The sequence below is a fragment of the Uloborus diversus genome, chromosome 7 (assembly GCF_026930045.1).
Source record: "Uloborus diversus isolate 005 chromosome 7, Udiv.v.3.1, whole genome shotgun sequence".
Lineage (NCBI taxonomy): Eukaryota > Metazoa > Arthropoda > Arachnida > Araneae > Uloboridae > Uloborus > Uloborus diversus.
This window is the reverse complement of record NC_072737.1, coordinates 139587590-139613433: the sequence shown is the minus strand read 5'-3', so window position 1 is coordinate 139613433 and position 25844 is coordinate 139587590. Positions and strand designations below refer to the sequence as shown.

General features: G+C 32.7%; 1 protein-coding gene across 1 annotated transcript in view; it reads right to left on the bottom strand.

Moving 5' to 3' along the window:
* Positions 1–25844, bottom strand: part of LOC129225920 (uncharacterized) — a 54847-nt gene that overhangs the window by 6939 nt on the left and 22064 nt on the right. Inside the window, exons 2-3 of the mRNA XM_054860452.1 lie at positions 15222–15407; positions 7447–7962 (exon numbers count right to left, since the gene is read on the bottom strand). Coding sequence (XP_054716427.1) covers positions 7447–7962; positions 15222–15336 — 631 coding nt within the window. The 5' untranslated portion in view covers positions 15337–15407. The remainder of the gene's footprint in view (positions 1–7446; positions 7963–15221; positions 15408–25844) is intronic.

The following is a 25844-nucleotide window of genomic DNA, read 5'->3' as shown; positions in this document are numbered from 1 at the left end:
AGATTCAATATATTGAACCTAATAAAGGAATTATACAGGCCATAGTTTTTATGGCATCTTTTTCCATCTGAAATGCACTTCAAAAACTCGTGTTTTTTATGATAACAGCTAATTTATATTTAAAGAAAAAAAATTTAACCAATTATTTAGATTTAAGGTCAAAACATCCAGCACATTACGCAGATTAACAGAAAAAACAATAAATAATAATTAAATGAGAATTTGAAATGGAGTTAATACTGCTTGAATGATATACAAAATTGCAAATACAACATTCTGAGAAAACGCGTTTAAAGTATCAAAATATCATGCTTGACATTTGAGAAGGCATTTCAAAAAATCTTGTAATTTTTTAATTTTTGGAAAATTTTAACAATTTTAATGTCCCTATTTGCTAAGGATTAAATGTATACTTTAGGTGAACAAAAAAAAGTTAAACTTTCGTCCATGTTTTTGATTTGAAACCTGTACATATAATTTTTAACACTTTTTTTTTTAGGAAATATTGTCTGAATACCAATATGAATTTTTAGGGGCTGATCTTTATTGCAATGGCGCAGCCAGAAAATAATTTTTATGGGGGAGAGGGCACTTAAAAAAAATTCCCATATGAAATTAATGTTACTCCCTCCATTCTCTTTCTCTCTCTCTCTTTCTCTTTGCCTCAATCTTATCAAGCATCTTTAGTATATGCATTGTATGTGGAGAGAATGACTGATAAAATTTATGGTTTTGAAAGGGGGTTGGTCGAAGATGAGCATGTAGCAATAGAGGTAGGGGGGGCCCAGGGGCACTCCCCCCAGAAAAGTTTTAAAGCTCTTGTTCTAAAAACAGTTTTAGAGATTTGGGGATGTTAGGGGGGAGGGAGTTCGGGTGCCCTCCACACACACACAAGAAATTTTTTTCATGGATTGGTGGTTTCAAAACGTGATTATATACCATATTTGTTGACATTAGGGTCATTCCATACAGATTCAACGGATGAGTGCGCTCGACCATTTTTAATTTTTTTGAAACTCATATCCCAAAAAGATGCTTATGAATAATGTTTAAAACCACTTTTATTTTTTCTCGCTTAGGGAATAAAAACACAAAGGGAAATATGGCAAAAACTAATCACTGGAGTCGCACTAATGAGAAAATATAGTTGTAATTGTGTGTTTGTTTACCCTTTATAAATTACAGCCCTTCAAAGATCAGAAAATTGAGAAAAATGACATTTTTAGACCCCTGTAAACAAAAAGGGGATGGAATTAAAATTAAAATTTCTTGACCAATTGAATATTCCAGTCAAGTACTATACATGTTATATATATTGTTTTGTGTATTTGGTTTGTAAAAAAGATACAGGTCTTCGAAATTGAGCAATTTTGCTACTTAATTTACGCACTAAAACAGAAATAAAAAGTGTGAGAACTTTATTGCACTTTCTTAAATGGCCTATATAATATATTATACTGGAAAACGATATTTTAAGTATAAAATTAATTATTTTAATTTGATAACTTAGAAATATTTGCACATAAATGAGTAGTTCATACATGATTGACAGCTTAAGTAGTTCATTTATAGACTATCTACACACACAAATTTTCAATACATACAAACATACGCTCTGTACATTAACTTATGTAACTTGCCTAAACACGTGCAAAAGCATTATCTACATAGTTAAAAGGAATAAAAAGGTGCGTTTTTCATTTCTTGCTTCAGTGTAGTTTTAAGAAAATGAACTCACACAGTAGTACTATAGTTCTGGTGGTGACACAGCATATGGCTTACTGAAATACTTTACTCAAATACACAACAAAAATAGAAAGAACTTTCTTAATTTATGTAATCACGAAACGGATGTCAACTTGAGAGAGCTGAATGGCATTGCTATGCAATATCACACGGTAATGGACATTGTAACAGAATCAAAAGAACCGTAAAAAGAATTGATACTACTAAGACTAGCTTGCAAAGAACTACTAAAAGTCACATTTTAATTCCTACAGAAATGCATACCTTCTGCATTTTTGCTACTAAATATTGCATGTATCCTTGTGAGCATTCAGTATATTAAACTAGCTGAAAAAATGCTGCAAGAAAGGTTTGACTCCGCAAATAAAATTCCCAATACAACATTTAATCACTGCTTTATGCCACCGTACTTACATATTATCTCTGTAAAATTATTGTCCCCTAGCAATAGGTATGACGAATAGTGTGTTACTAAAAAGATTATCAAAAGAAAATGCCCATTATTGTCAAAAAAGTTATTACACAGCTTGTGTTGATCACTAAATTTAGAACTCCTGTCATTGTCTTGCTCCTAGTACATTTTCAAAGTATCCAATTATAAATGTGTCTTGGTAAAGCATTCCAAAACGCCATATACTTGAATCACCATTACAGCTATAGGACTACTAGGTGAGTTCATTTTTTCAAAACTACACTCAAACAAGAAATAAAAAACGCACTTTTTAAAATTTAAATTTTGTATATATAATGTTTTTGCATATGTTTAAGGCAATTTAGATATGTTAATGTGTATTGAAAATTTGTGTGTGTAGATAGTCTATAAACAGGGTTGCCACGCCACAGGGAAACCTGAAGAAACAGGGAAAACACAGGGAATTCAAAAATCAACAAAAAAAAACAGGGAAAATACAGGGAATTTCGAAAATTTCCTCAAAAACCTGGAAAATACAGGGAATTTTTTTTCCTTCTTAAATTACAATTACAAAAATCAATTCCCAAATATATAAACTACCAAAAATTAAATAAATAGTAATAATTATAATGAGAATATTAATAAAGTTCAGAAATAAAGTAAAATAAAAAATTTTGCTTGAAAGTTTTTTTTAAAGTAAATATTAAAATATTTATCATAAAAATAGAATCTTGAATTTCATGGTAATTTAGAGTATATGAAATTAGTCGTCAATAATCATTGTTCTGGGTCACTTATACACTTTTAGGTCTATGGCTAAGAGAAGTTTTTTTTTTTTTTCGAATAAAAAGTTGAATATATTCAACCACCATGCTATTATTTCAGTTATTATGAATTCAAATTAATTTTCCCTTATTTATTTAGAAATTTGTGTTTCGTTTTTTTACCCTGTGGTGAAATTATCAAGATATTAATGTTCTTTTCCAAATAATCAGTGCTCGCTCGTTTGTAATGTTTTATTTTCATACAGGAAAAACACAGGGAATTTTTTTTCCAAAATTGAGTGGCAACCCTGATAAATTAACTACTTAAGCTGTCAATCAAGTATGAACTACTCATTCATGTCCAAATATTTCTAAGTTATCAAATTAAAATAGTTTTTTTATACTAAAAATATGTTTTTCCAGTATAATATATTATATAGGTCATTTAAGAAAGTGCAATAAAGTTTTCACACTTTTTATTTCTGTTTTAGTGCGTAAATTAACTAGCAAAATTGCTCAATTTCAAAGACCTGTATCTTTTTTATAAACCAAATACACAAAACAATATATATAACATGTACAGTACTTGACTGGAATATTCAATTGGTCAAGAAATTTAAATTTTAATTCCATCCCCTTTTGGTTTACAGGGATCTAAAAATGTCATTTTTTTCAATTTTCTGATCTTTGAAGGGCTATAATTTAAAAAGGGTAAACAATCACACAATTACAGCTATATATTCTCATTAGTGTGACTCTAGTGATTAGTTTTTGCCATATTTCACTTTGTGTTTTTATCCCCTAAGCGAGCTATGACCATTTGAAATGAGTAAAAATTTTACATTTGACCTTGAACTTTAACCTGTTGCCATTATTTTAATTATTAAGTTACAGCCACGTAACTGAGCATGTAAGACTATCATCTTATGCAATTTAACATCAAAGCGTAAAATTAATCGCCATAAATGTAATTCAAATAGATTTTGGCCAAAATGCAAAGGTCCAAAAGTCCCATTTTTGACTCGAAAATGACTTTTGATGACCTCTAAAAAATCAAGGGTTAAGGTTAGAGAAAAAATAAAAGTGGTTTTAAACATCATTCATATGCATCTTTTTGGGATGAGTTTCAAAAAAATTAAAAATGGTCGAGCGAACTCATCCGTTGAATCTGTATGGAATGACCTGTTAGAGAAAAGGATGAAACTCATGCACTATGCCCAATCGATTTTTCGAATCAATTTACATCTCTCCAAGTATTTTGAAATTGAAGTTCCAAAAAACGCAGTTGTAGACAATCCGCAATGATGTTAGGAAAATCGGAGTTCTAGGGCTCTTCTCTGGAAATTTTTCGAAATTGAAGTCCTAAAAGACGTTTCTCAATGATGTTACCGATAGAGGTTGAGAGGTTCCCCACGAAAATTTTTTGAATTTTCAGTTTTCGACGCAAGTTTGGTCGTCCTTTTGGTGATATTAAAGTGAGGGGATTTTCGGACCTCCAGAAAATTTTCGAAATTGTAATCTAAAACACTTGACTTTAGATCATGTTTGTCAACGTTAGGGACCCGGAAATTTTTCGAAATTGAAGCTTCAAAACGGAATACTATACCATCTTCGATGTTGTTAGACAGCAAGGCTGTTCAGGGGCTCTTTTTCAGAAAAAAAGAAATTGAGCCCTGAAATAAAATTTGAGACGCTCTTTAATAATTTTTTAGGAGGGCGGCGAGGCTTCTGTAGCATTGTTTTCAAAGAACTAGAAAAGAGGGAATAAAAGAAGGAGGTGAGTGGAAGAACGTAGTTAGCTGACCAATATTCTGCAACTACTGGAAATATTTACATCAAGATTTTGTTTAAAAAGAATTGAATTTTTCCCAACATTCTTTGTTTTTTTTTATTGAAATAGCTTCATTTTTTCCAAGACATGTTCTTTTCTTCTGTTCACAGGGTTCGTACGCTCCTTCAAAACTCCTCCAATACTCCTTCATTTATGAAATTATTTTGAAGGGCCCTTCAAACTCCTTCATTTTGGTTTTAACTCCTTCAAAACTCCTTCTTTTTTAGTTCAAGACTCAGGGTTCGCCGTTACATATCAGTCGATATATATCATGATATATATCACGATACATATCCGATATTTATTTTGAAAATATCATGATATTTTGATATTTTTGATATTTATTTTTTCAACTATGGTATTTTCAATGTAAAAATTATATTAATCATACTATTGTTGTTTCTCTATTATTAAAAATAACCAAAAAGTTATGTACCATATTTCTAAGATGTATTAATCCATCATTAATGCAGCAAAGTAATTCTTTTGTTTTATATTCATAAAATTATCAGTAATGCTAAAATTTTAATTATATTAAAAGTGCCTAATTAAATATTATATGTTGGTCAGAAAAAAATAAGTGTCTTATGACTGTGCAGTGACAGATGCATATTTTTTTATTTCTGAATCATTTAACTGTGTAAAAGTGGCTAATAGAAGAAAAATGAGTAAAACAACTAATGCTAAATTAACTCCATTAAAATTGATAAAAATGTAAAATGAAATATTAAATATAAATAATGAAAGTTCCCTTAATTTTAAGTCTACATATTATAATAATAATTTAAGAGTGATTTGAGTATGAATTTACTATTTTAAAGACTTAAGTTTGTGCTGATTGAAAATATCGGATACATATCAAAATATCGGATATCTTCGATATTTTGGAAAATATCATGATATTTTCGAACCCTGTCAAGACTACATAATCGTCCTCTATAACAGAAAGTTAAAATACTTCGATTACTAACTTCGTCACAAAGGCGATTTTAATGTAGTAATTTTGTGCATTTATTTTTTTCAATTTCCAAATTGATCATAGTTAATTCATAAAAGTTGAAGGTGAGAATTTTATTAGAAGACTAAGACATTCCTTAAGTGAAGTAAAACATGCTTAAATAGTGCTTGGCTATTTTTTCAAGTTTTATGATTACTGTTTTTCCCTCCACCACACTCTCAGCAGCAAAAGTCAGGTTGTCTAATTATTATTTAAATATTTAAAAATACATAAGTAGATGTACTATATTAAGTGATTGCGTTTTAAAAAAACAATAGGGAAGTTGCAACTATTAAATGTTTATATTTTGGCTATTGGATATTGTTAATTGACTCTCAAAACTAAAAAATTCACCATCGCCGAATTTTAAAACACCGTGGTTGATTTTTAATGAATTTTTAAAAATCCACGCGCAAAAGTGCGCGCTTCTGAAACGTCACGAGCCTACGTCACAGGGCGCGAATGGGCAGCCTTCCGCCGAAGATCCCTTGTTTTCGCTAGGAACATTTTGAGCGCGCTGATATTTTTATTTTTTAGAACTTCAATAATCCTTTTGAACACACTATGGAGACCGGATTCATTAAAGCACAATCTAAATAATCTTCCTCAAGTAACACCAATGAGATATTTGAATATTTTCGAGAGGATGAGAGGTTTAATGTTCCAGAAATGCGAGGAGTTAAATGCGAGGAGAAAGCCTTTTACGTTTCGTCTTCGAAGTCGAATGCGTGACCTTCGCTTCTCCCCTATCTGAAGAGGGGATGACGTCACTTCCTATGCCATTTGACGTCACAAGAGCTTGAACTTTAAAAATTGATTTAAAAAAAACTACTTATCGTAATTGAAAAATCGAAAACTTCCCTATTGTTTAGTTAATTGCAGTTATGATATTGTAAAAAGGGTCATCCACAAGTGATGTCATGCTTTGAGGAGGAGACAGGCTCATGAAATTGTGACAAGGGGAAGAGAGAGGGCGACAAAAAGTGACATCACACAGTTATTGTAACGATATGTTTGTAAAAATATGACGTGACAACAAGAGGAGTTTGGGGTGAAGTGTGACACTTTGTGATAAAGGGTGAAGATGGTCAAATATATTGAAAAAATGTATGACATCATTTAATGACACTCCATTAGTACTCCTTCAAAATCTCATTTTACTCCTTCAAAACTCCTCCAAAACTCCTTCATTTTATTTCTGAAATTGAGTATGAACCCTGGTTCAGAAGGAGAAATGTAGGTGGAAAACATTCAACTCTGCATCCTGGAGTGGGCACGGGCCCTGTGAGCAGCAGTGGCTCAACTAGAGAGGTGGGGGCTCCGGTAGCCACTGCTTTATGAAGGCATCTTTAGAAACTCAAGTCCTAGTCGTATGGCACATTTTAAGGAAATTCACAACCTAGAATGATAAAAAACTATTTATATACTACACACATTTTACACAGTGGCCCAGGCTCGCTCAGTAGCACTCCAAAAAGCTGTTCATTGAATGTTATCAGCAATCTCAGGAGTTTGGACTTAGAAAGACGGGAAAATGTTTTCTATTTGCAATGCCGCATCCGCGTAAAATCAAAACTCATACACATAAAGCAAAATAATGACAACAAATCTTACAACTGTGAGTAATCAAATCCGCGTAAAATAAAGGTCTACTGTATTTTGTACAATACCTTGTTTTAATACAAAATTAACTTGCCTTCTTTTGGTGCCAGTGCATTGGTCTTCGGAAGTTGTGGTATGACGATTGGTTGAGCTATCGTCTGTGAAGAATTCGTTAATGGAGCTTTTCTCGTCAAAACCTGATTCAGATTATGATTCAACTGTTCAAGTTCCGCTATAACTTTTCTAGATTTGATAACCCGATCTCGAAAGAGCTGTTTTAGAGCCATCACCAGGCAATAGTCCGAGGGGTAGTACAATGAATGATTTACGTACGATGATTCTGGTATTACTTGAAAGTTTTCTGAACATTCCTCGATGAGGATGGATTGAACGGCTACCCTTGTAGCCATGTCCAGGCTTCGCTTGAGGGCAACACTTTGTATGCAGATTGTATCACAGACGTGGTTATCTTGCCCTAAGAGCAATGGTAATGAAGTAAGAATGTCATCTTCCTCGTTTTCCTGATCATCAGGGATCGCTTCCAACTCATCTTCTGATTCTGGACTTTTTTCGTCAGCAGAATCGAAATCTGTGTCATCAACAGCTTGATCTGTAAAGGAAAAAGGAGGAAAAAAATGTAAACATTTGTAACTATTAGCACACTGAGATGAATATTTTAAAAAAATTCTTATACTTTGCGGCTTTTGCCTCCTGCTCACTAATTGCTCACCAACAACCCTGACATAGCTGCCATCTCTCCCAATTTGTTCAGGAGATTCCCGAATTTCGATATCTTCTCCCGAACTCCCTTATAAAGTAAATATCTCCCGAAATTTCATCAAAACCGTGAGATTTCCTTAAAAAGGATTTTTTCTCATGGTTAAAATTTCAGGAAAAATTCCTACAGTAAAAGATTAGAATCGTGAAAACAAATGGACATTTTTGGTACATGTTTATTTAATTTTCTTCTTCTTAAATTTGTATTTCCCAAAAAACGAGGTGAAATGTTTCCGATTTTTCTATCGATTTTCTGAATACGAGGGCAAGTCAAAAAGTCTTTTCGCCTATTTTTTTTCCAGCCGAAATATGGCTGTGAATATAAAGCAAACATATACATTCATAGCAGTGACTGTTCCTTGAACCGTACCAGGCGTATCTCCCTTTTGTTCGGAAGAGCTGAGCTGCTATCTGTCATTTAAGATGCTGGTTGTTCTTCAGACCTTTACAACTTATGAGCTGCGAAGTGTTATTCGTTTTGTATGGAGCAACGAACAAAAGCCCATAGCAATTCACAGGAACACCTACAGTCCAGACCTTGCCTTAGTGATTTTCATGTTTTCGCTCCACTGAAGAAGTTTTTGGCAGGGCAGAGGTTCACATGTGACGAAGAAGCCAAGAACGAGGACCGACGGTGGTTCCACAGGCAGCCAGAAGAATTCTACCACAGCGGGATCTCTAATTTAGTGCTGCAATGGGACAAATGTCTGAACAGGTGTAGTGACTATGTGGAGAAATAGTGTAAGTGGCATAGTTTACTAAGTATATTTGTAATTATCTGTATGTTTCTTTTTTTTTGGCTAATAAAAAATAGGCACAAAGACTTTTTGATTTGCCCTCGTACCTGGTCGATTCTCAAAAAATGTCCCGTGCGTAACACTAAGTTTTTTATTTTATTCAAGTAACTGTTAATTATATATGAAATTAACTGCTATGCTTTGATAGTACTCTTATATTAAAGCATGTATTATTCCCCAACAGCATTATTTTTTGAAGGCTTTGGTTAGCTGGAAAAATTAAAAACTTAGCGTTACGCACGGGACATTTTTTCGAGATTCGCGCACCTGCTGTTAGGAATGTTTAGTATCACTTATAAGAGGAAACTCATTCCTTATTATATATATATATATATATATATATATATATATATATATATATATATATATATATATATATATATATATATATATATATATATATATATATATATATATATATATATATAGAATGTCGCTAAATAGAGCATCGTTAAACATTGTATATGTGTTGTTGTATTAACTTCAAAAAAGTAATAATTTTTTTCAGTAGTGGGAACCAAGTTCATATAAAGAGTCATTGGAATTACAAAACATTTTTCATATTTTATTCATTATTACCCTATTGCATGGTTTCCTGGTAAGCACTTTCGCAATTTAACTCAGTATGCCGGTATTTCCTCTTTGCTCAATCGATAAATCTACCTCAGAGGTGAGGATCCTTTCATACTTGACCTAAGATATTCTTCGCAATGGCTCCAAATGATTAATACGGCAAACGGTCATTAAATTTAAAGCAGCGCGTGGTTTCAAATTTGATGAATTTTAATTAGCAATGTAAATAACAATGCATTAAAGAGATGGAAAATAAAGAAAACTCTAATAAAATAATTCTTATATTATCTTGTGAAGATAGGAATTATCTAGTTATGGTTGAACTTCTATCATCTGAATCAGTTGGTTCCGGAGCCCACTCGAATAATCAAAAATTCGAATAATAGGATTTTTTCTGAAAAAAAAAAAAGGTTCTATCTCTCTAAATAAATTACTGCATGTGTGTTGAAAATAGGAGAAAAAAATCTAAGAAAAAGAGCTTTTAATTAACAATGAAAAAAAAAAAAAACAATCCTTGGAGCTATAGGTCTTTTAGTTTATTTTCAATATTTTGAGCTAGATCTTAGACTAACTTGATGAAGTGTGTTTCATAGACTAACCTGATAAGCTGTGTCTAGGGGGGGGGGGGGGGAGCGTGAAATTTCTGTTGCCTATTTCATGCTATTTTACAAACTCGCCATCAGTTTGATCCGATTAAGCAAGGATTGAAGTTATATTAATTTTGTCTTTAAATCTCGTAATAATCCAGTCGAAACGTCCTTGAATTGCGTTAATCTTGGACGACTGCTTGGCATCATAACAGAAATATATTCATTCCAAAATAAGCAAACTGGTTTTTGTTTTACATTTACAAAAAGTATAGGTCAGTCCCAGGGTTGGCCAAATTGGACCCACTGTTTTTTTTTTTTTTTGAAAAAACCCATTATTTAGCCAAGTTTTGTTTTTCTTTTTAAATTACTGAGAAGTTTTTAAAAACATTAATTAATTTAAACACTTTCACAATTTAAACTCCTTTTCTATTTATTCTTCACTACAGACAATTAATAAAACTGAATAGGATGTACAGTGCTTTCACTATCTTACAAAAAAGTTAAATATTTCTTACTATGTAGAAAGAAAAACAGGCAACATAAAATTCAAAGATATGTAGTGATTAAGCTGCAATTCAGTAATAAGGGATTTAAACAATTTGAGGTTCTACTGTAGTTTTGCTTAACAAAATGAAATACAATAAAGTAAAATGCGGAAAAAAATGTAATTAAGAAAGAACAATAGATTTTATCACTTGAAAAGTAACTTGGCCTGAACTGTTGGTAATCGTGGATAAATCTGAAACTTCACCATTCTTGAGTTTTATCATCTTTTACACTTTTCTTCAGAAAACGCTAAATTTTAACTAGTTTTCCAGCTTTTCTTTACCCCAAGACAGTTTTTACTCGTTACCATATACAAGTGCCCCACATGTTCCCTACAAAAAAAAAAAAAAAAAAAAAAAAAACAGCTTTAGTTGGGTTTTTTTCGGTTTTATTTAAAAAAAACCCCAAAAACTCTGGGTTCATGGTTTTTTAAAAGAAACCCCAGGTTTTTGCCAACCCTGGTCAGTCCACTTTTTTTAGATTTTTTTTCTCCCCTAAAACTCTCTGAAAGCAATTCGATAATTAGCTATTCGGACACTCGGAGTTTAGATAATTTTGGAGTTCCACTATCTTTACTAATATTATAAAGAGAGAGGACAAATTTTTGTGTGTTAATATGTTCGAGGTAATCTCCGGAACCACTGCACCTGTTTGAAAAATTCTTTCACTGTATGAAAGGTGCCTTCTCACTTAGTAACGTACAGTGGCTCCCAAAAGTGTTCGTACACTTTGCAATTTTTTAGTAAAACCAAAATAACTCAAAACTGAATTCGAATATGAAGTCCAATATTTTTTCACATCATTCCTATGGCATTCTAAATACAACCTATTGGTTTTTTCAAAATATTGACGGATCTTCTTTTTGAAATGAGTTAGAAAACGAAGAAACAGAGAAATAACACGCTACAAAAGTCATCGTACACTCAAATATTTTCAAATAAATTCATGATTAAAATTATCATATGCCGTTTTATTAATATTTTTGCATTGTGTTGACCCTTATAAGTGATTTGGCTTTAATTTTTTGTTTATTTATTCCTTAATATTGTGCGTATTATTGTAAAATGACTGGTATTCGTAAAAAACCGCAAACACCATTCAAAATTTGAATTTTTTTCCCACAGTAGTGGTAAATTGGTTTGAAATGTCTCTAAATTAGTTAATTTATTTGTTTGTATAGTAAAGTGCTTGATAAAATGCTTTAAAGAAAGGAATAGAACCGAAAACAAGGTAAGAAAAGGTCAACCAGCAAAGTTGACAAAACGTGATCGGAGATTTAAAGTTAAACAATTTATGAAAAATACACATTTGAGTGCTGTAAAAGTTTCTGCAGAGTTAAATGAAACATTTTACATTTAATTTTCACCTAAAATTGTTCGCCAAGTTCTCTGATTAGCTGGATTCCCGCAGAAATTTTCTTGGACGTGAGAAAAACAGAAAGCTTACGCTTTTCGTCGCAAAATCAATGATAAACAAGCTAAAAACGCTTTAGAATCACGTCTTACTTACAGATAAAAATTAATTAAACATTTTTGGTTAAATTTTTGTATAACTGTAAGTAGAAGAAAAAATTAAAAACTTAATCTTAAGAACTTATTTGGATCAGTTAATCAGGACGGTGGAGGTGTTCTAGTGTGAGGGTGCATATCAGCATCAGGACTTGGTAGTTTGTAATTTTTTGATGAAATAATGAATCATGCTGTTCCTTTAAATATTTTAAAAACTAATTTTGAACTCTTAGCCAAAAATTTGGTTATTGGAAACAACTTTGTTTTTTTATCAAGATAACGATAAGAAGCACACAGTTTTCAACGTTTGCGTCTAGTGCCTCGAGAATTGTCCTAAAGTTTAGAAAATACCGCCTCAATCTCCAGATTTTAACTTAATGTAACGTATTTAGAGATATCTGTAGGCTAGATTACGAAAATAGGGCTTTAAAACGAAAATAGAGCTAGAAACAGTAAGACTCGAAGTGTGGTTGAACACGTACTCAGAAATTACGCAAAAAAAAAAAAAAAAAAGAATGAAATCTATTCCCAGACGTTTAAAAGGTGTTATGAATACTGTATGATATTATACTAATTAATAACTGAATCAAAAGTTAGATTATTCAATAATATATAGACATTTTATAAAGTGTACGAAGACTTTTGTAAGATAAAATTTCCGGCACTTTTTGGTTTTTCATTTTTAAAAAAATAAGTTTTAATATTTTGTAAAAACTTTTTATGTAGTTTTGTTAAAAATTGATCATAGATCTTATAATTAAATACCTATCCCGAAATATTAATTCTAACCAATGGATTGGGGCCTATTTCGTTGAAAGTCATAGGTGTACGAAGACTTTTGGGAGCCACTGTAGGCTATAATTCGAAAAAAATCCGATAAATAGTTCTTTTTTTATTCCCATTTAGGCCCAAATTTCACGTAAATTGCCTATTATTGGCTATTAAAGGGGCGAAAAATTACTTGCAGATATTAATATTATACATCGTTGAAAAGGGTAGAATTTTCCGCGTTCTAAGCAATTTGTTTCGATGCTCTAACTTCATTACGACGGGAGTAATTTGCGTTTTTAGCGCGAACTTTTTTAGGCTTAGCTGAAATTTAGGCACTACTTTCTTTATTAAATCTATCAATAAAAAGTGAAGGAATTGTCCCACAGTTTTCTTTTTGACACCATTGAAAAAAGCAACATTTTTTACTCCAGAAATATCTCGACCTAAGGTCGAAAAAATTAGCTTCTATCTTCAAAGGAAAAAAAGTTACAAGTGTTTTTAAATCAATTTCGAAATATGTCATTGTGATTCATGTTGTCAACTATTTCATTTTCACGTTTCCACGGTTACGCTTGAATCCATTGTTTATTTATTTCAGGTTTTATTTCATGTTTCCATGGTTACGCTTTCAAAATCCATCTTTCGCATTTTAATTTCTCAAAAGTATTTTAATATCTGTCGTCAATGTTTGGAAGGGTCATTTTGCATGGTGTTTTTTTTTTTTTCCTTTTAATTAAGCCTGATTGTTGAATATATGTCACTCGACACAATTTTTATTCTCAAGGTAGACCGGGCAAAGCCGGGAAACGCAGCTCTTAATATGTAAAGATGTGAAAGCTACTGTTAATGTGATCATATACCTTTTTGTTTATTTGGCGAAACATTTATTATTGCCAAAGAAAAAACATCCGCTTCACTCGCAAAAGGACTGGCTTCCGGTAGCGTGGTCGCTTGGCTCGTTAGGCCCTGAGCAGACTGTTAGTGAAATTCATTGTTTTGGCGATTTGTTTTGAAATAAAAGAAACTTTTGATTTGTTTATATCCGAGTGAAATGTACGACATTTTCTTTTTTTCTGAGGATGATTTTTGAATGGTCCACGGCATGTTTTTTTTTTTTTTTTTCGTTGGACGGATGGATTATGATAGCGTGGTTGCTGGGCAAGTTTGGCGATAAACAATAGAGATATGGAATTATTTTTACATTTGAAAGATATTATTTGATGTCTTTTTTTGTTTATTTGGCGAAATATTTTATATTGCAGTAAAAAGCGCTGCACTCGCTAGATAGAGTTTTAAAGCAAATGTAAATCTAATTTAATCATTTGACGAAAAGTTTTAAATTCCAAAGAAACTTAAATAGTTTTTTTTTTTTTTGAAAAGGTGAGTAAGCATTTTATACAAAGAAAAATGATCATTTCACATCAGAGGGGGAGGGGGCGTCATTTTTTTTTTTTTTATTCAACGGACCTCCATTAAATTTTTAGCACGGGCATCGCTGTGCGGGTACTGCTAGTATCTATATAAACAAAACAATTTGTGTGGAAATGGTCCAGATTTGCGAAGTCATGACAAACCTTGGGTTGAGTTTTAATTCACCTTGTAGTGTGTTTCATAAAACTCAATTATTATTTTTTCCCCCTTTTTGTTCCAATTTTAAGTTTAAAATAAAAATAATAATTTTCAAAAAAAGAGTGAGATCGATTGTTTTTTTATTGTCTGAAAGAGCGTTAATAGTGTGAAAAATGAAACCGATGTGAAAATTTAGTAAAAATTAAAATATTTTCCCGGTTAGATGTCAGTTGCCCTTACCTGCTTTAAAGGAATTGTTGTTTCGAATAATAACAATGCAATTATTAAGCGATATTTGAAGGTTTATTCTAATAACTAAAATATAAACCACTTTATTCTTAGCTGAACCCGTACGATGATGCCCATCGATGATTTTTCAGCTAATGAAAATCCCCTCCCCCTTGAAGTAAAAAGAATTAAATCCCGCTTCTGGTTTTGGAGGAGGTCATTATCTGAAGTGGGGTCAAAGTGCACAAATAGGGTTCTGGGGTAAATATTTCGAAATATAGACCCCAAAATGCAGTTTTAGGCTATATTTGGTCGCTAAAGAGGGGAGATCATATCCCCCTATCCTTGTACCCGCTCTGGGGATCCAAAGTTCCCATCACAATTACCTCAAAACAAAAATCCCAATCACTCGAAGAAAAAATTATTCAATTAAAATACAAATTACAATTTGGAGGGGTTTAAGCGGCTTATTTGCATCAGAATATTGAATTATCCCAGCCAGGAACTCACCAGGCATGTTAATGAGTAGCCAATCGTTCACCTCCCTAGTTTCACACTGCATTGATTCTTCCTGGGCATTATCCATGATGCCTCCGAAGATGTACTTGGCCAACGCACTCAGCATGTTGGTGGTGGGATGGATGAATGCAAAATTTTTCTCCAAGAAATGAGTTTTTCCGCTCTGGTTGGATGAATCTGTAAAATTGACAAAGTAAGTCGTTTGAATCATCAGTAGCGTAACTAGGGGTTGGCAGGAATGGCTCTCGCCAGGGAGGCGGCATTTCGACTGATTCAAAAAAATAAATAAATAAAGATATTATTATTATTATTTATTTATTTATTTATTTATTGATCATAGAATTTGAAAAATGCTTAATTTTTTATTTTTTTTAAATCGCAAGAAAAAGAGCTAAAGGAATATATATTTTAAAGATGAAAAAACCTGCAGCTAATGCATAAGGCATTGGTTTTTGAACACTGATATAATGAATGTTATTCAAAAACTTTTTTTTTGGACACAAAAGAAGTTTTTTTTTCTCTCAAAAATAACAGACAAAAGAATGAAAAATTGATAAACTTCCCTGAGCTGCAGGAACTGCGCCCCACCCTATACCCAGTAGCGTTCCAAGTGGTTGGTAGGAGTGGCTCTCGCCAGGGGTGCAGCAGCCAGGGAGCGGTATTTCGATTGATTTAAAAAAAAGAAATTGTTTTTTTTTATTTAAAAAAAATGATCATATAAGTGGAAAAATGCTTTTATAAATAAAATTTAAAATAAAAATAAAATTCGCAAGAAAAAGAGTTAGAGCGGAAAGAGGGATTTCGCAAAAAAAGGGGGGAGGGCGATTGTACTCGTGGCGTGAAATTCTATTCTTATTCATTGAGTTAGCTTAAGTTTTTGTTTTTAGCTTGTTTTAAAAGCACATAATTTGTATACAAGGGAGCAGTAGTGGAGGGCGTTTTATGGCGGATGATTTCACTTTTGGGGAGTAGGGGGAAGGGGGCGAAATTTGTCGGTGTTATTGCTTGAAGTGTATAGTTTTCCTTCCAGGCTATGTATTTACTCTCATTATAATAAATAATCTAAGCATAAAAAGCTTTATTTGAACAAAATATTGGGAGGCTCTTATTAGCGAATATACTATAGTGCTTTTATTTTGCCTGTATATTAGAGGTGCGACATCGATAGCGAAACATCGATGTTTCAGAATATCGATGTTGGAAATAAAAACATCGATGGTATTGATACATCGACCAAAAAACATCGATCTTTTTGTCAATATTTATCATACATTTTTTAATATACTACACTACAAACTTACATAGATGATAAACTCTAACAAATGTTTCTTAATGGATCAGGGAATTCTTTTGGCATTGCGTCTAATTTAAGCAATGCAAAAGAATACGAACCTCACGAATATATTGAAACTACTGAACTGCAAATCATGAATACAATTTAATAGGAATAATTTCGCAACACCTTGGTACTATAATAAGACAAAAAATGATAATAAGACACGCAACAATTAATGCAAACTAGTTAAATATGCGAAAAAATATATCATAGCACTTACAGTCAGCTGTATGATGGGAAAGAGTTGTGCAAATTATATTAAAAGTACAAAATTAACTCTGACAATTATAAATATGTTTTGTACTCTTAGTGCTATATAATTAAACACAAATTGTGAGTAATTGAGGGGCGGCTTGTTGGGGGTAGACGCAGTGGTGGATACAAGTGAGGGGGGTCATAACACCTCGTCCCCCCAACCCGCAACAGTATTTGAATGTTTGCTCGAAAAGATAAAAAACTTGATCGAAACCGTAAGAAGTGTATACAAGGAGGAAGGGGGATTATGGGGGTCATGAACCCCTCCTCCCATCAAAATCTGCGACAATACTTTGTAATCTGTTTCAAGGTTCATTGCATTTGAGTAGTGAAAATGACTGCTTGAAAAAAAAGGACCGAAAGCATAATAAGAAACAATAAATAGTTCTCAATTTTTTTTGAGAGGGGGGGGGGGTTAACTGTCACTTTTCTATTTATAGCATATGTATTTAAAATATGTAGACAGTAAAAATAGCTTTTCTTGAGAGAGTTAGTCTGCGGCGCTGGGTTCAGGAGTCAGTATAATGAAAAGTAATAAAGTTTCTGACGCCCGTTTGCTTTTTATAAGCAACAACAATAATCAACGACAGTTTTTGCAAAACCATATCCAAAGCTTCAGGCATCGCTTCAATCGATAAAACATTTGAGTTCGTAAATGTTTTTTTTTTTTTAATTTATTTTTTTTTTAAATGTAAAAACTCTGTAGAATAGAATTTCTTTCTGTTGTAATTTTTAGATAGTTCAGTTTTTAGTCGTACAGAGTTTATTTTTAAATGTGCTGTAAATAGTTTGTTAGTTTAAATCAGTGTTTAGGATTTATTATCGTGCAAGAATTGTAAAATTTGAGTGTCGTGTTAGCGCAAAACCTCATTATACATAGATTCTTGAGGGGTGCCCACCTAGGCAGTGGCGGATACAAGGGGAGGGTATAGGGGTCATGACCCCCCAAAACGTCGACAATATTATTCGTTCGCGTTGTATTCAAACACTTTTTGGATAAAATGTAAATGATTTCAGTTTTTGAATTATTTTTAAAAGTAAATACTTGAAATACTACTTCTTTTAATTGTTTATAAAATTTATTCATGTGGTATTTATCCTATTAGGTGTCGTATTCCTGACCGATGTAGTATTTTTTAAACACCTATGCAGTTTCAGAAATTTTTCATACCAAAAACCATAAGTTTATTCATGGAGGAGGGGGGAGGGTAACTCTTTAGCATGAACCCCCTAAAATGTTAGTCTGTATCCGCTCCTGGGTAGACGATAAGTAACCCCCAATATTTGGTGTTTAAGTGCATTTCTCTTTTCGCTGACTATTCCACCAGGCAGAGAATAAACTCTTTTCGATTAAACAAAATTCGCCATCACTGTCAAGTACTTCGACACAACTTTTAACAATTCTGAATTTTTACAGTTATAACATTCACCGTAGTAATATATAGGATTCTCCTTTAGTTTAAGAATTGGAGCCTTAGAATCGACTGTAAGGTCTGCCAACAAACTACTAGTGTCGAGTTCTTCCAGTAGCTTTGATCTTTTCCTCACCCTCCAGTTATCTTTTACCATGTAGTAACCTTCCCAAAAATCATCCTTTACACAGAAAAATCGATCTTTTTAAATTTGCGCAAATAAATGAAAATTTTAGAGCAATTCCATAAGTAAACTTAATTACCTAGCGAGAAAATTGGAGCAAATTTTACCATAATTTTCAATTATAATACAAAAACATCAACGAAAAAACATCGAAACCAAAACATCGATGTTCCGAAAACATCGAAAGTAAAACATCGATGTTTTAACAAAAACATCGATGTTTCCAAAACATCGACCCCTAACTGTATATAAATGGTTATGTTTTTTAGTCAGTTTCAGATTAGCCATGCTTTTTTGCATTTGCTTTGCTTTCCTAATTATAATAGAATTTTTTAAATGCTTTGATTTTTATTTGAAAAAAAATATATATATTATTTATTTATTTATTTCTTTTAGAAAATGCTTAAATTATGTTTATGCAGTGAAACCTCTCCGAGCGGCCACCCCTCTTAACGGCTACTTTTTGCGGCACGGATTTTTTTAGCACATAGACTTAACGTTAAAAACATCCCTAGCAACGGTCACCCAACCCTTCTAAACGGCCGCCGAGTGGATGCGTCGATTCCATTTTTCAAAAAAATCTATTCACTTTCTGTTTCTAATCTGCTGCTTTTCAGTTCAAAGAGGCGAATTCTTATTAGCCTTTAACGAATTCCGATAATTTTGGAGTAAAAATGTCACTCATGTTTATTTTATTAGTTGGTCAGTGTGTACGTGTAACCTGGGTTGCAAACAACACTGCCGGAGATCATTTTATGAATCTCGAACTATGTATTGAAATTCTGAGCAATATGAACGCGGAAAATCGGCGAGAGAATTAATAGAGTACGATTTCGAGTTCTTTCCTGCACGAAAAAGCAATGTAGAGCTTTAATAGTTACACTGCCGGCTGAGAAACATTTTCTGGTTAACGGGTCGGCGAAAATAAGCGTTTTTCAATCAAATCTAATATTAGCTTGGGATTGGTTTACATTAACTAATCAGTTTGCTGTGTGCAATTAACGTCTTTTGAGCAAATGCATTTTTATGCTTTTTAGGCACTAATTCGGCCTTTGACAATCAATTTGCGTTTTGTAATCATGAGCACACTAAACTTTCAACTGAAGTGATTTTGAGAGATATATACATACATTACATCTACTGCGAAGGAATATTGGGCATAATTGAAAACTATTTGCGGGTAATAATACACCCCACCTCATCACTTATGTTACAAAAAAAAAAAAAAAAAAAACACCAGTAATGGGTTAATAGTGTTAAACCGACACTTTCTAGACTGGGACCAAGTCAAGAAGGTACTGGATAAACTGATATATTTTCTGCAAAACTAATGTGGTATTTGAGGGCTGCATAAGCATTGAAGTTTTCGCAATAACTTGACAATCCTTTCTAAAGCTTAAATTTGCGAAACATTGTACAGCTGTAATGTGGCAAGTTATCAAAAATGGCAAATATCAAGGCCCTCATAATGTCTCAAAAGAAGGTTCGCAACAAATGCATTCCTCACCGAATCAAATCGTTTTCTACAAGTAGTCCTCTTGATACCCAGGCTAGAACTAGTAGATTCTGTAGTGCAATTCAAATTGTCATACATACAGAAAAGAATTCAAAGAAGTGAATTTCTTCTTTCTGCCATTAAGTGAATTTCTTCTTTCTGCCATTCCGACCTTGCTAAAGTCAGAGAACAGTTTTTGAACAAGTGCCACCTAATGACTTTTCCGAAAATACACTCCGGATTCGACCTTGCCCTCGAAAAAAAGGAAGCAAAAAATAAAAGAAAACGTTTTTGCAATCCTCAAGATGTATGTACACCACTTTTGGCAGGTGAAACAACATTGCACCATAATCCCATTTGGGAACACCAAAAGATTACAGACTGCGCGGAGTCCTTTAAATTTGAAAAACCCTGGGCGGCCAAGTGTCTAGTTTTGACTCATTAATGCGTGTGCTGCTTTCAGCTAATTGATTCAATACCTGAAAATGCTTCAAAAGTCTTTGAATAGTTACTGTCTTTTACCGCATTGAATTACAGCCTGCTAGTTGGATGAGATACAAATTATTTTGGAAAAGAAAGAATTGGGAGTAGTTCTCCGAAATTTAGGCCCAAAGACAAAAGGGTCGTTACGTCATTTGATCAATTAATAGATAAATTCACAAATAATTGAAGAAAATAACACCAGAACACTCGAGAAAATGGTGCTTCTTGTTTAACTAGTTTTCTTTCTTTCGTTTTTTTTTTTTTTTTTCCTAGGACCTTCCTATAAAAGATATGTATCGTAGAACAGTAAATTACAGGAGCTACATTCAGATTTTAGCAATGATTCACCGAGTAAATTCGCTCCATTATTTAATGTGCAACATATTAATATTTATCTCCCAAGTTTTCTGATTTGCTACACATATTAAAGATGTCTACAACAGCAGTTTTTATTTTAGACTTAAAAAAATAAATTAAAAAAAAATCCACAAAAGCCCTGCTTTTATTTTTTCTTTCCTTTCGCAGCTCTATAAAAAATATTTATGTTTTGATTTTTTCATAGAATATGATTTTCCATAATTTAAAACAAGTAAACACATTACATAAACAATAAAAATTATCAACTTTTTTACTGAGAAATGTATATAAAAGAAAAAAGACGCTGGTCTTTTTTCTAAGGGACTGTCCACAAGTGATGTCACGCTTTGAGAGGGAAATTGTGAGTTTTTGACGAGGGAAGAAGGGGTAACAAAAAGTGAGACATCACGCATTTTTTTTTTTTTTAAATATGTTTATAAAAAACAGTGACATGTGACAAGGGAGAAGAGGGGTCAAAATTGTTGAAAAAAAAAAAAAAACTGTGACATCATTTATTGACAGTCCCTAATCAAAATTCTCCGTATTCCTCACGAAACGAAGAGTAAGGAAAATGTTAATTGAAACGGCTGGAGTATTATTCCCTTTTTGGGCCTCCTGATCGTTCAGAAGTTGAGTCATTTGGCTCAGAAAAAAATATGAGAGCAAATCATAAAGTAAAAAAGTGTGTTTCGGGAACAGAAGTGTTCTTCTTTCATTTGTTGCTCAACAGTTCTTCAGTTCCTCAGTCTTTCTTAGACTTCTATTTTTTTAACACCTCTTAGAATTTGTAGGATTTATGCATTTTGTTGTCGATAACATTTGAAGCAATGTTTTGTTTACAATTTCGAGAAAGCTCTCTAATGGGCGCAACGAAAAATAAAATTTCTTATTCGAAATGACAGAGCCAACAAAATGCCTATATCAGTGGCATTGGTAGTGGTACCATTTATATCAGTGGTTCCCAACCTAAGGGCGATCGCCCCCAAAGAAACGATTTGGCTCCTCAACGGGGGGGGGGGGCGGTGGATAAATTCTTGAGGAGTGACAAGTATTTATAAAATAATAATAATAATCTAAAGAAAAACTCAGCGAATATCGAAATTGAAAACGAGTACGAAGCTGATTATTCAGAGTTCAGACAAGGAATCTCAAGTTAAAAAGTAAACAAACTAAAGGTCAAGAGCTTCTTCTTCACACCTCCGTTTTCCCATAAGGAAGTACATATTTCATCATTTATCGCCAAGTTTATGAGTTTTCAACTTTTCATTTATTTAATTCTCTTTTAAATTGTTAATGGCAGTGTTTTTTATTCCTCCAGATTCCAATTTAAAAAAGAAAAAGGTTTCATAAAAAATGTACTTCTGGTTTTCAAAAGTACGTCAATGATCTTGTTTAAGTATTTCCCTCCGAATACCTGTAAGTTCGTTTTGTAAAAGAAAGTTTTAAAAAAAGTAAAAAAGGTACTTTTATGTATTCATTAGCGCGGTACCCGCACGGCTTTGCCCGTAGTAGAAAATTAAAAGGTCATTTGGTTCGCTTGTATATTTACAAATAATGGATGATGAATTGCTCGCCAATTTGCTATGTTAAATGGCTCACCCATGTTACGGTTCCACGTTATGATAATTTGGTAATTTACTTGTCCACGTTATGATAATTTTCCAGGTAAAATGTTCTTAAAATTAGAATAGAAAAAGAACAAAATCGAATTTTAGAAAAATCGCTTCGAGGTGCACATCTCCGTGTTACAAACTAATTTTGTGCCAAATTTCATGAAAATCGGCCGAACGGTCTGCGCCCTATTAGCGTCACAGAGATCCAGATATCCAAACAGAGAGACTTTCAGCTTTATTATTAGTAAAAATAAAGAAGATCAAGATTTCTATTTCATTAACCCCGACACACAAAGGAAGGGGAATATAAATATGACGTGTGTGTGTGTGTATTTGTCTGTGGCACTCTAGCGCCTAAACGGATGAACCGATTTTGAAAAACTTTTTTTTTGTTCGAAAGGAGAGTTAATCGAGAGTGTTCTTAGCTAGGTTGCGTCTTCGGATGACCCTAATTAAAGAAGATATAATTAAAAACCTCTAAAACGTTTTTCACGATTTTTGCAGTGAAAATGTTGTTGAAAATTTTGAATTTTAGTACCAAAATAAAGAGTATTTTTTCCTGTGTCTGATAAAATGGGTTTGGAACTTCCATGTTTCATAGAATTCGAATTATAACTTTTTTTTAAAGCAGATTTTAATAACGGCTACTCGAAACTTTAGAGCTTTGATAAAAGCTTCGATAAAATCTAATCGAATTTTTAAGCGTAGGATCTTTCTTCCAGGTTCTTCTATTTGCTTCAATTTAGAAACTTCATGGAAAAAAAAGTTGAGGAATAAGAACAAAAATCCTTGACAAAATCGTTTTGGGGAAAAATTAATTTAAAAAATCATGGGTAGATAACATTGAGAAGTAATAAAATAGAGGGAGTGAAAACTTTCATTCATGAAACCAAGATCCCAAGTCACGTGATAAATTTTAAAGCAAAACATTTAAAAGAAATCAGGTTTCTTTCGTTTGTTTCACGCAAAGTGCCAACGATTCGTCTTCGTTGAGTCACGTGACTTGGGGTCTTTGGGTCAGCTTTTGCTAAGCCAATGATTGGACTTGTTCCTCTATTTTAGTTCTGCTCTAAGGTAGATAATGAACTCCTAAAATATTGAAATCAGCCAACAAAGTTGCAACCTATCTCAATTTATAATCTGAAATTGCTACTGAAAATAGTTTAGACAACCGTACAACCGTTTATTTTCCAATCTTACGTGCGTGTTGTGCAACTTATTTTCATCCTCTGTGCAACTTAATCTTCGACGGGTTTTTTTTTTTTTTTTAACGTTTGCTTTTGTTTTGAATTTAATACTAAATTATTAATGTAGAATGTAGTTAGTTAGCTGTGACCTTCAGTTGATACATGCAGTTTCAGACACAAATACTCAAAGCAAAGAAACTGTTTCGTTCAAAGAAATGTCTTTAGACAAAAGTAGCATTGTTTTTTCTACGCATAATCAATCTCATTATTTTATCGCCCATTCTTCGGCGCTGTAAATATGTTAGATCAATTTACTTCTAGATAATCATTGTGTGGGAATAATACTGTTATTAATTTCTGATGCCTTTAACTGTACGACTACTGTAGACTAAAGCCAATGAATCATTGAAAATTAGATAGAATAATCATATAAGAGATGGAAACACTAATTTGGAAATCTTTACTGGTTTCTTATGTCCATTTACATAATTTAAATAGCAGTATAGCTAGGCTCGTCGATAGGGCCGGCACTAGTAGTTCTGCCGCCCTAGGCAATATTGACAAGTGCCGCCCCCTCCCATTGAATAATAGTAATAATATAAAATAATAATATATTAATAAAATAAAAATAATTGTAAAGTGCTTGAAATTAAAGTGTGTTTCTAGTTAAATTAGAAACTAGGTTTAGCATATCCAAGCACTGGTACACACTTTAAATTATCTTTTTTAACATTAAAGTAGTGCAATTTATGGCACTGAAACAGATATTAATATTTTTAAAAGACTTTTAAGTCACGCAAGTTGACACCTATGAAATTAAATTGAATTTCTTGTTAAATTCTGAACTATGTTTTGCATATCCAAGCACTGGTACACACTCTAAATTATTATTATTTTTAGTAGCCTGCACGAGCCGTGGCTTGTCGATAAAATGCAAATTATATTTAAAGATTTACTAAAATTCGTGCATCCATTTTCAATCTGCAGTTTTACTTTACAGATAGTTATCATTTGTTCAGCTTGCTCAATTCGTTGATTGTTTTCTAAAGCTTAAAATAAAGTTTTATCTTGATTGCATTTATCTGAAAATAGTTAGTCAGCAAATGTTTATTTTGTCTTCACTATAATCTACTGATATTTTTCAGATTTGTTTTTTATAACATCAACTCTGATGACAATAGCTATTTTGAAGCTGAAACTTCAACTTCGTTACGCCAGCATTTTATCACCAAATATTTTTCTTCTGGGACATTGAGTTTAATTTCAAGTTAATCATTATATACGTATTTCTTCCTCCAGAGCAGAGGTCTTCAACCTGAGTTCCTCGGAACCACGGGATTCCCTGGAACTGGAACAGGTTATGGATCGAATAAAAGTTATTCCCGGCGTGAAAATACTTTGCAATAAATAAAAAACAATCGCAGCCAATTTATTGAAAAAATAAAAATTTTCATTCATGTGATATAATGAAAAATATAGTTGGTTTTGTTTATTATTCATGGAATATATTCCATGAATAATAATAAATAGTCAACTCTCGATAACCTGAAGCCTTGTAACTCTAATATAGTGAAGCCTGGGTAAGTTGACCACTTGCGGTGCACTACTTTCGTGGGTAACATTAACAGGTGGTCAACTTATAGAGGCTGAATTATATGAAAAAGACCTAATTCTGTGCCTGAAAATAGCAGTCAACTTGTACAGGTGACCAATTTACAAGGTTGGTCAACTTTACTGGTTTTACTGTAGTCCTAATTTCTTTATCTCGAAGTTTTCTTTGAGTCCCAAACTCTTGAAAAGATTATGGAAACTTCACATAACTCTAACTACCAATAACTCGAAGGTTTTAGCCGGTCCTTTGAGACTCCGAGTCATTGAGAGTTAACTCTGACTATTTTAGAAAACCAAAAGAAGAAAGAGAGAGAGAAAGAAAATAAAACCGTTAGGCTACATTGCCATTCAAAATCTTAAAATATTTGTATTGTGATTAAAAAAAAAGATATTCCTCATATAAATAATAGCCAGTGATCGAGTAACCCGCGTTTCAACAATGAAACTTGCGCCACGGCATGATAATTTGATACTATTTTTCGGTAATGTTTGACATGTAGGGAAAGGCTTTATTTTGACAAGGCTGAACTGGGTTCGGTAACTTAACTGTTTTACTGGTAAAACTGCCAATTCAGGAGAATGAAGAAGCGAAAAGGTGGTCAATCATGAAAGCTACCTACTGGAGTTTAGGGTTCATCCACTGGAGTTCGGGTTACAATTTCAAGTACCAAAATATCATCA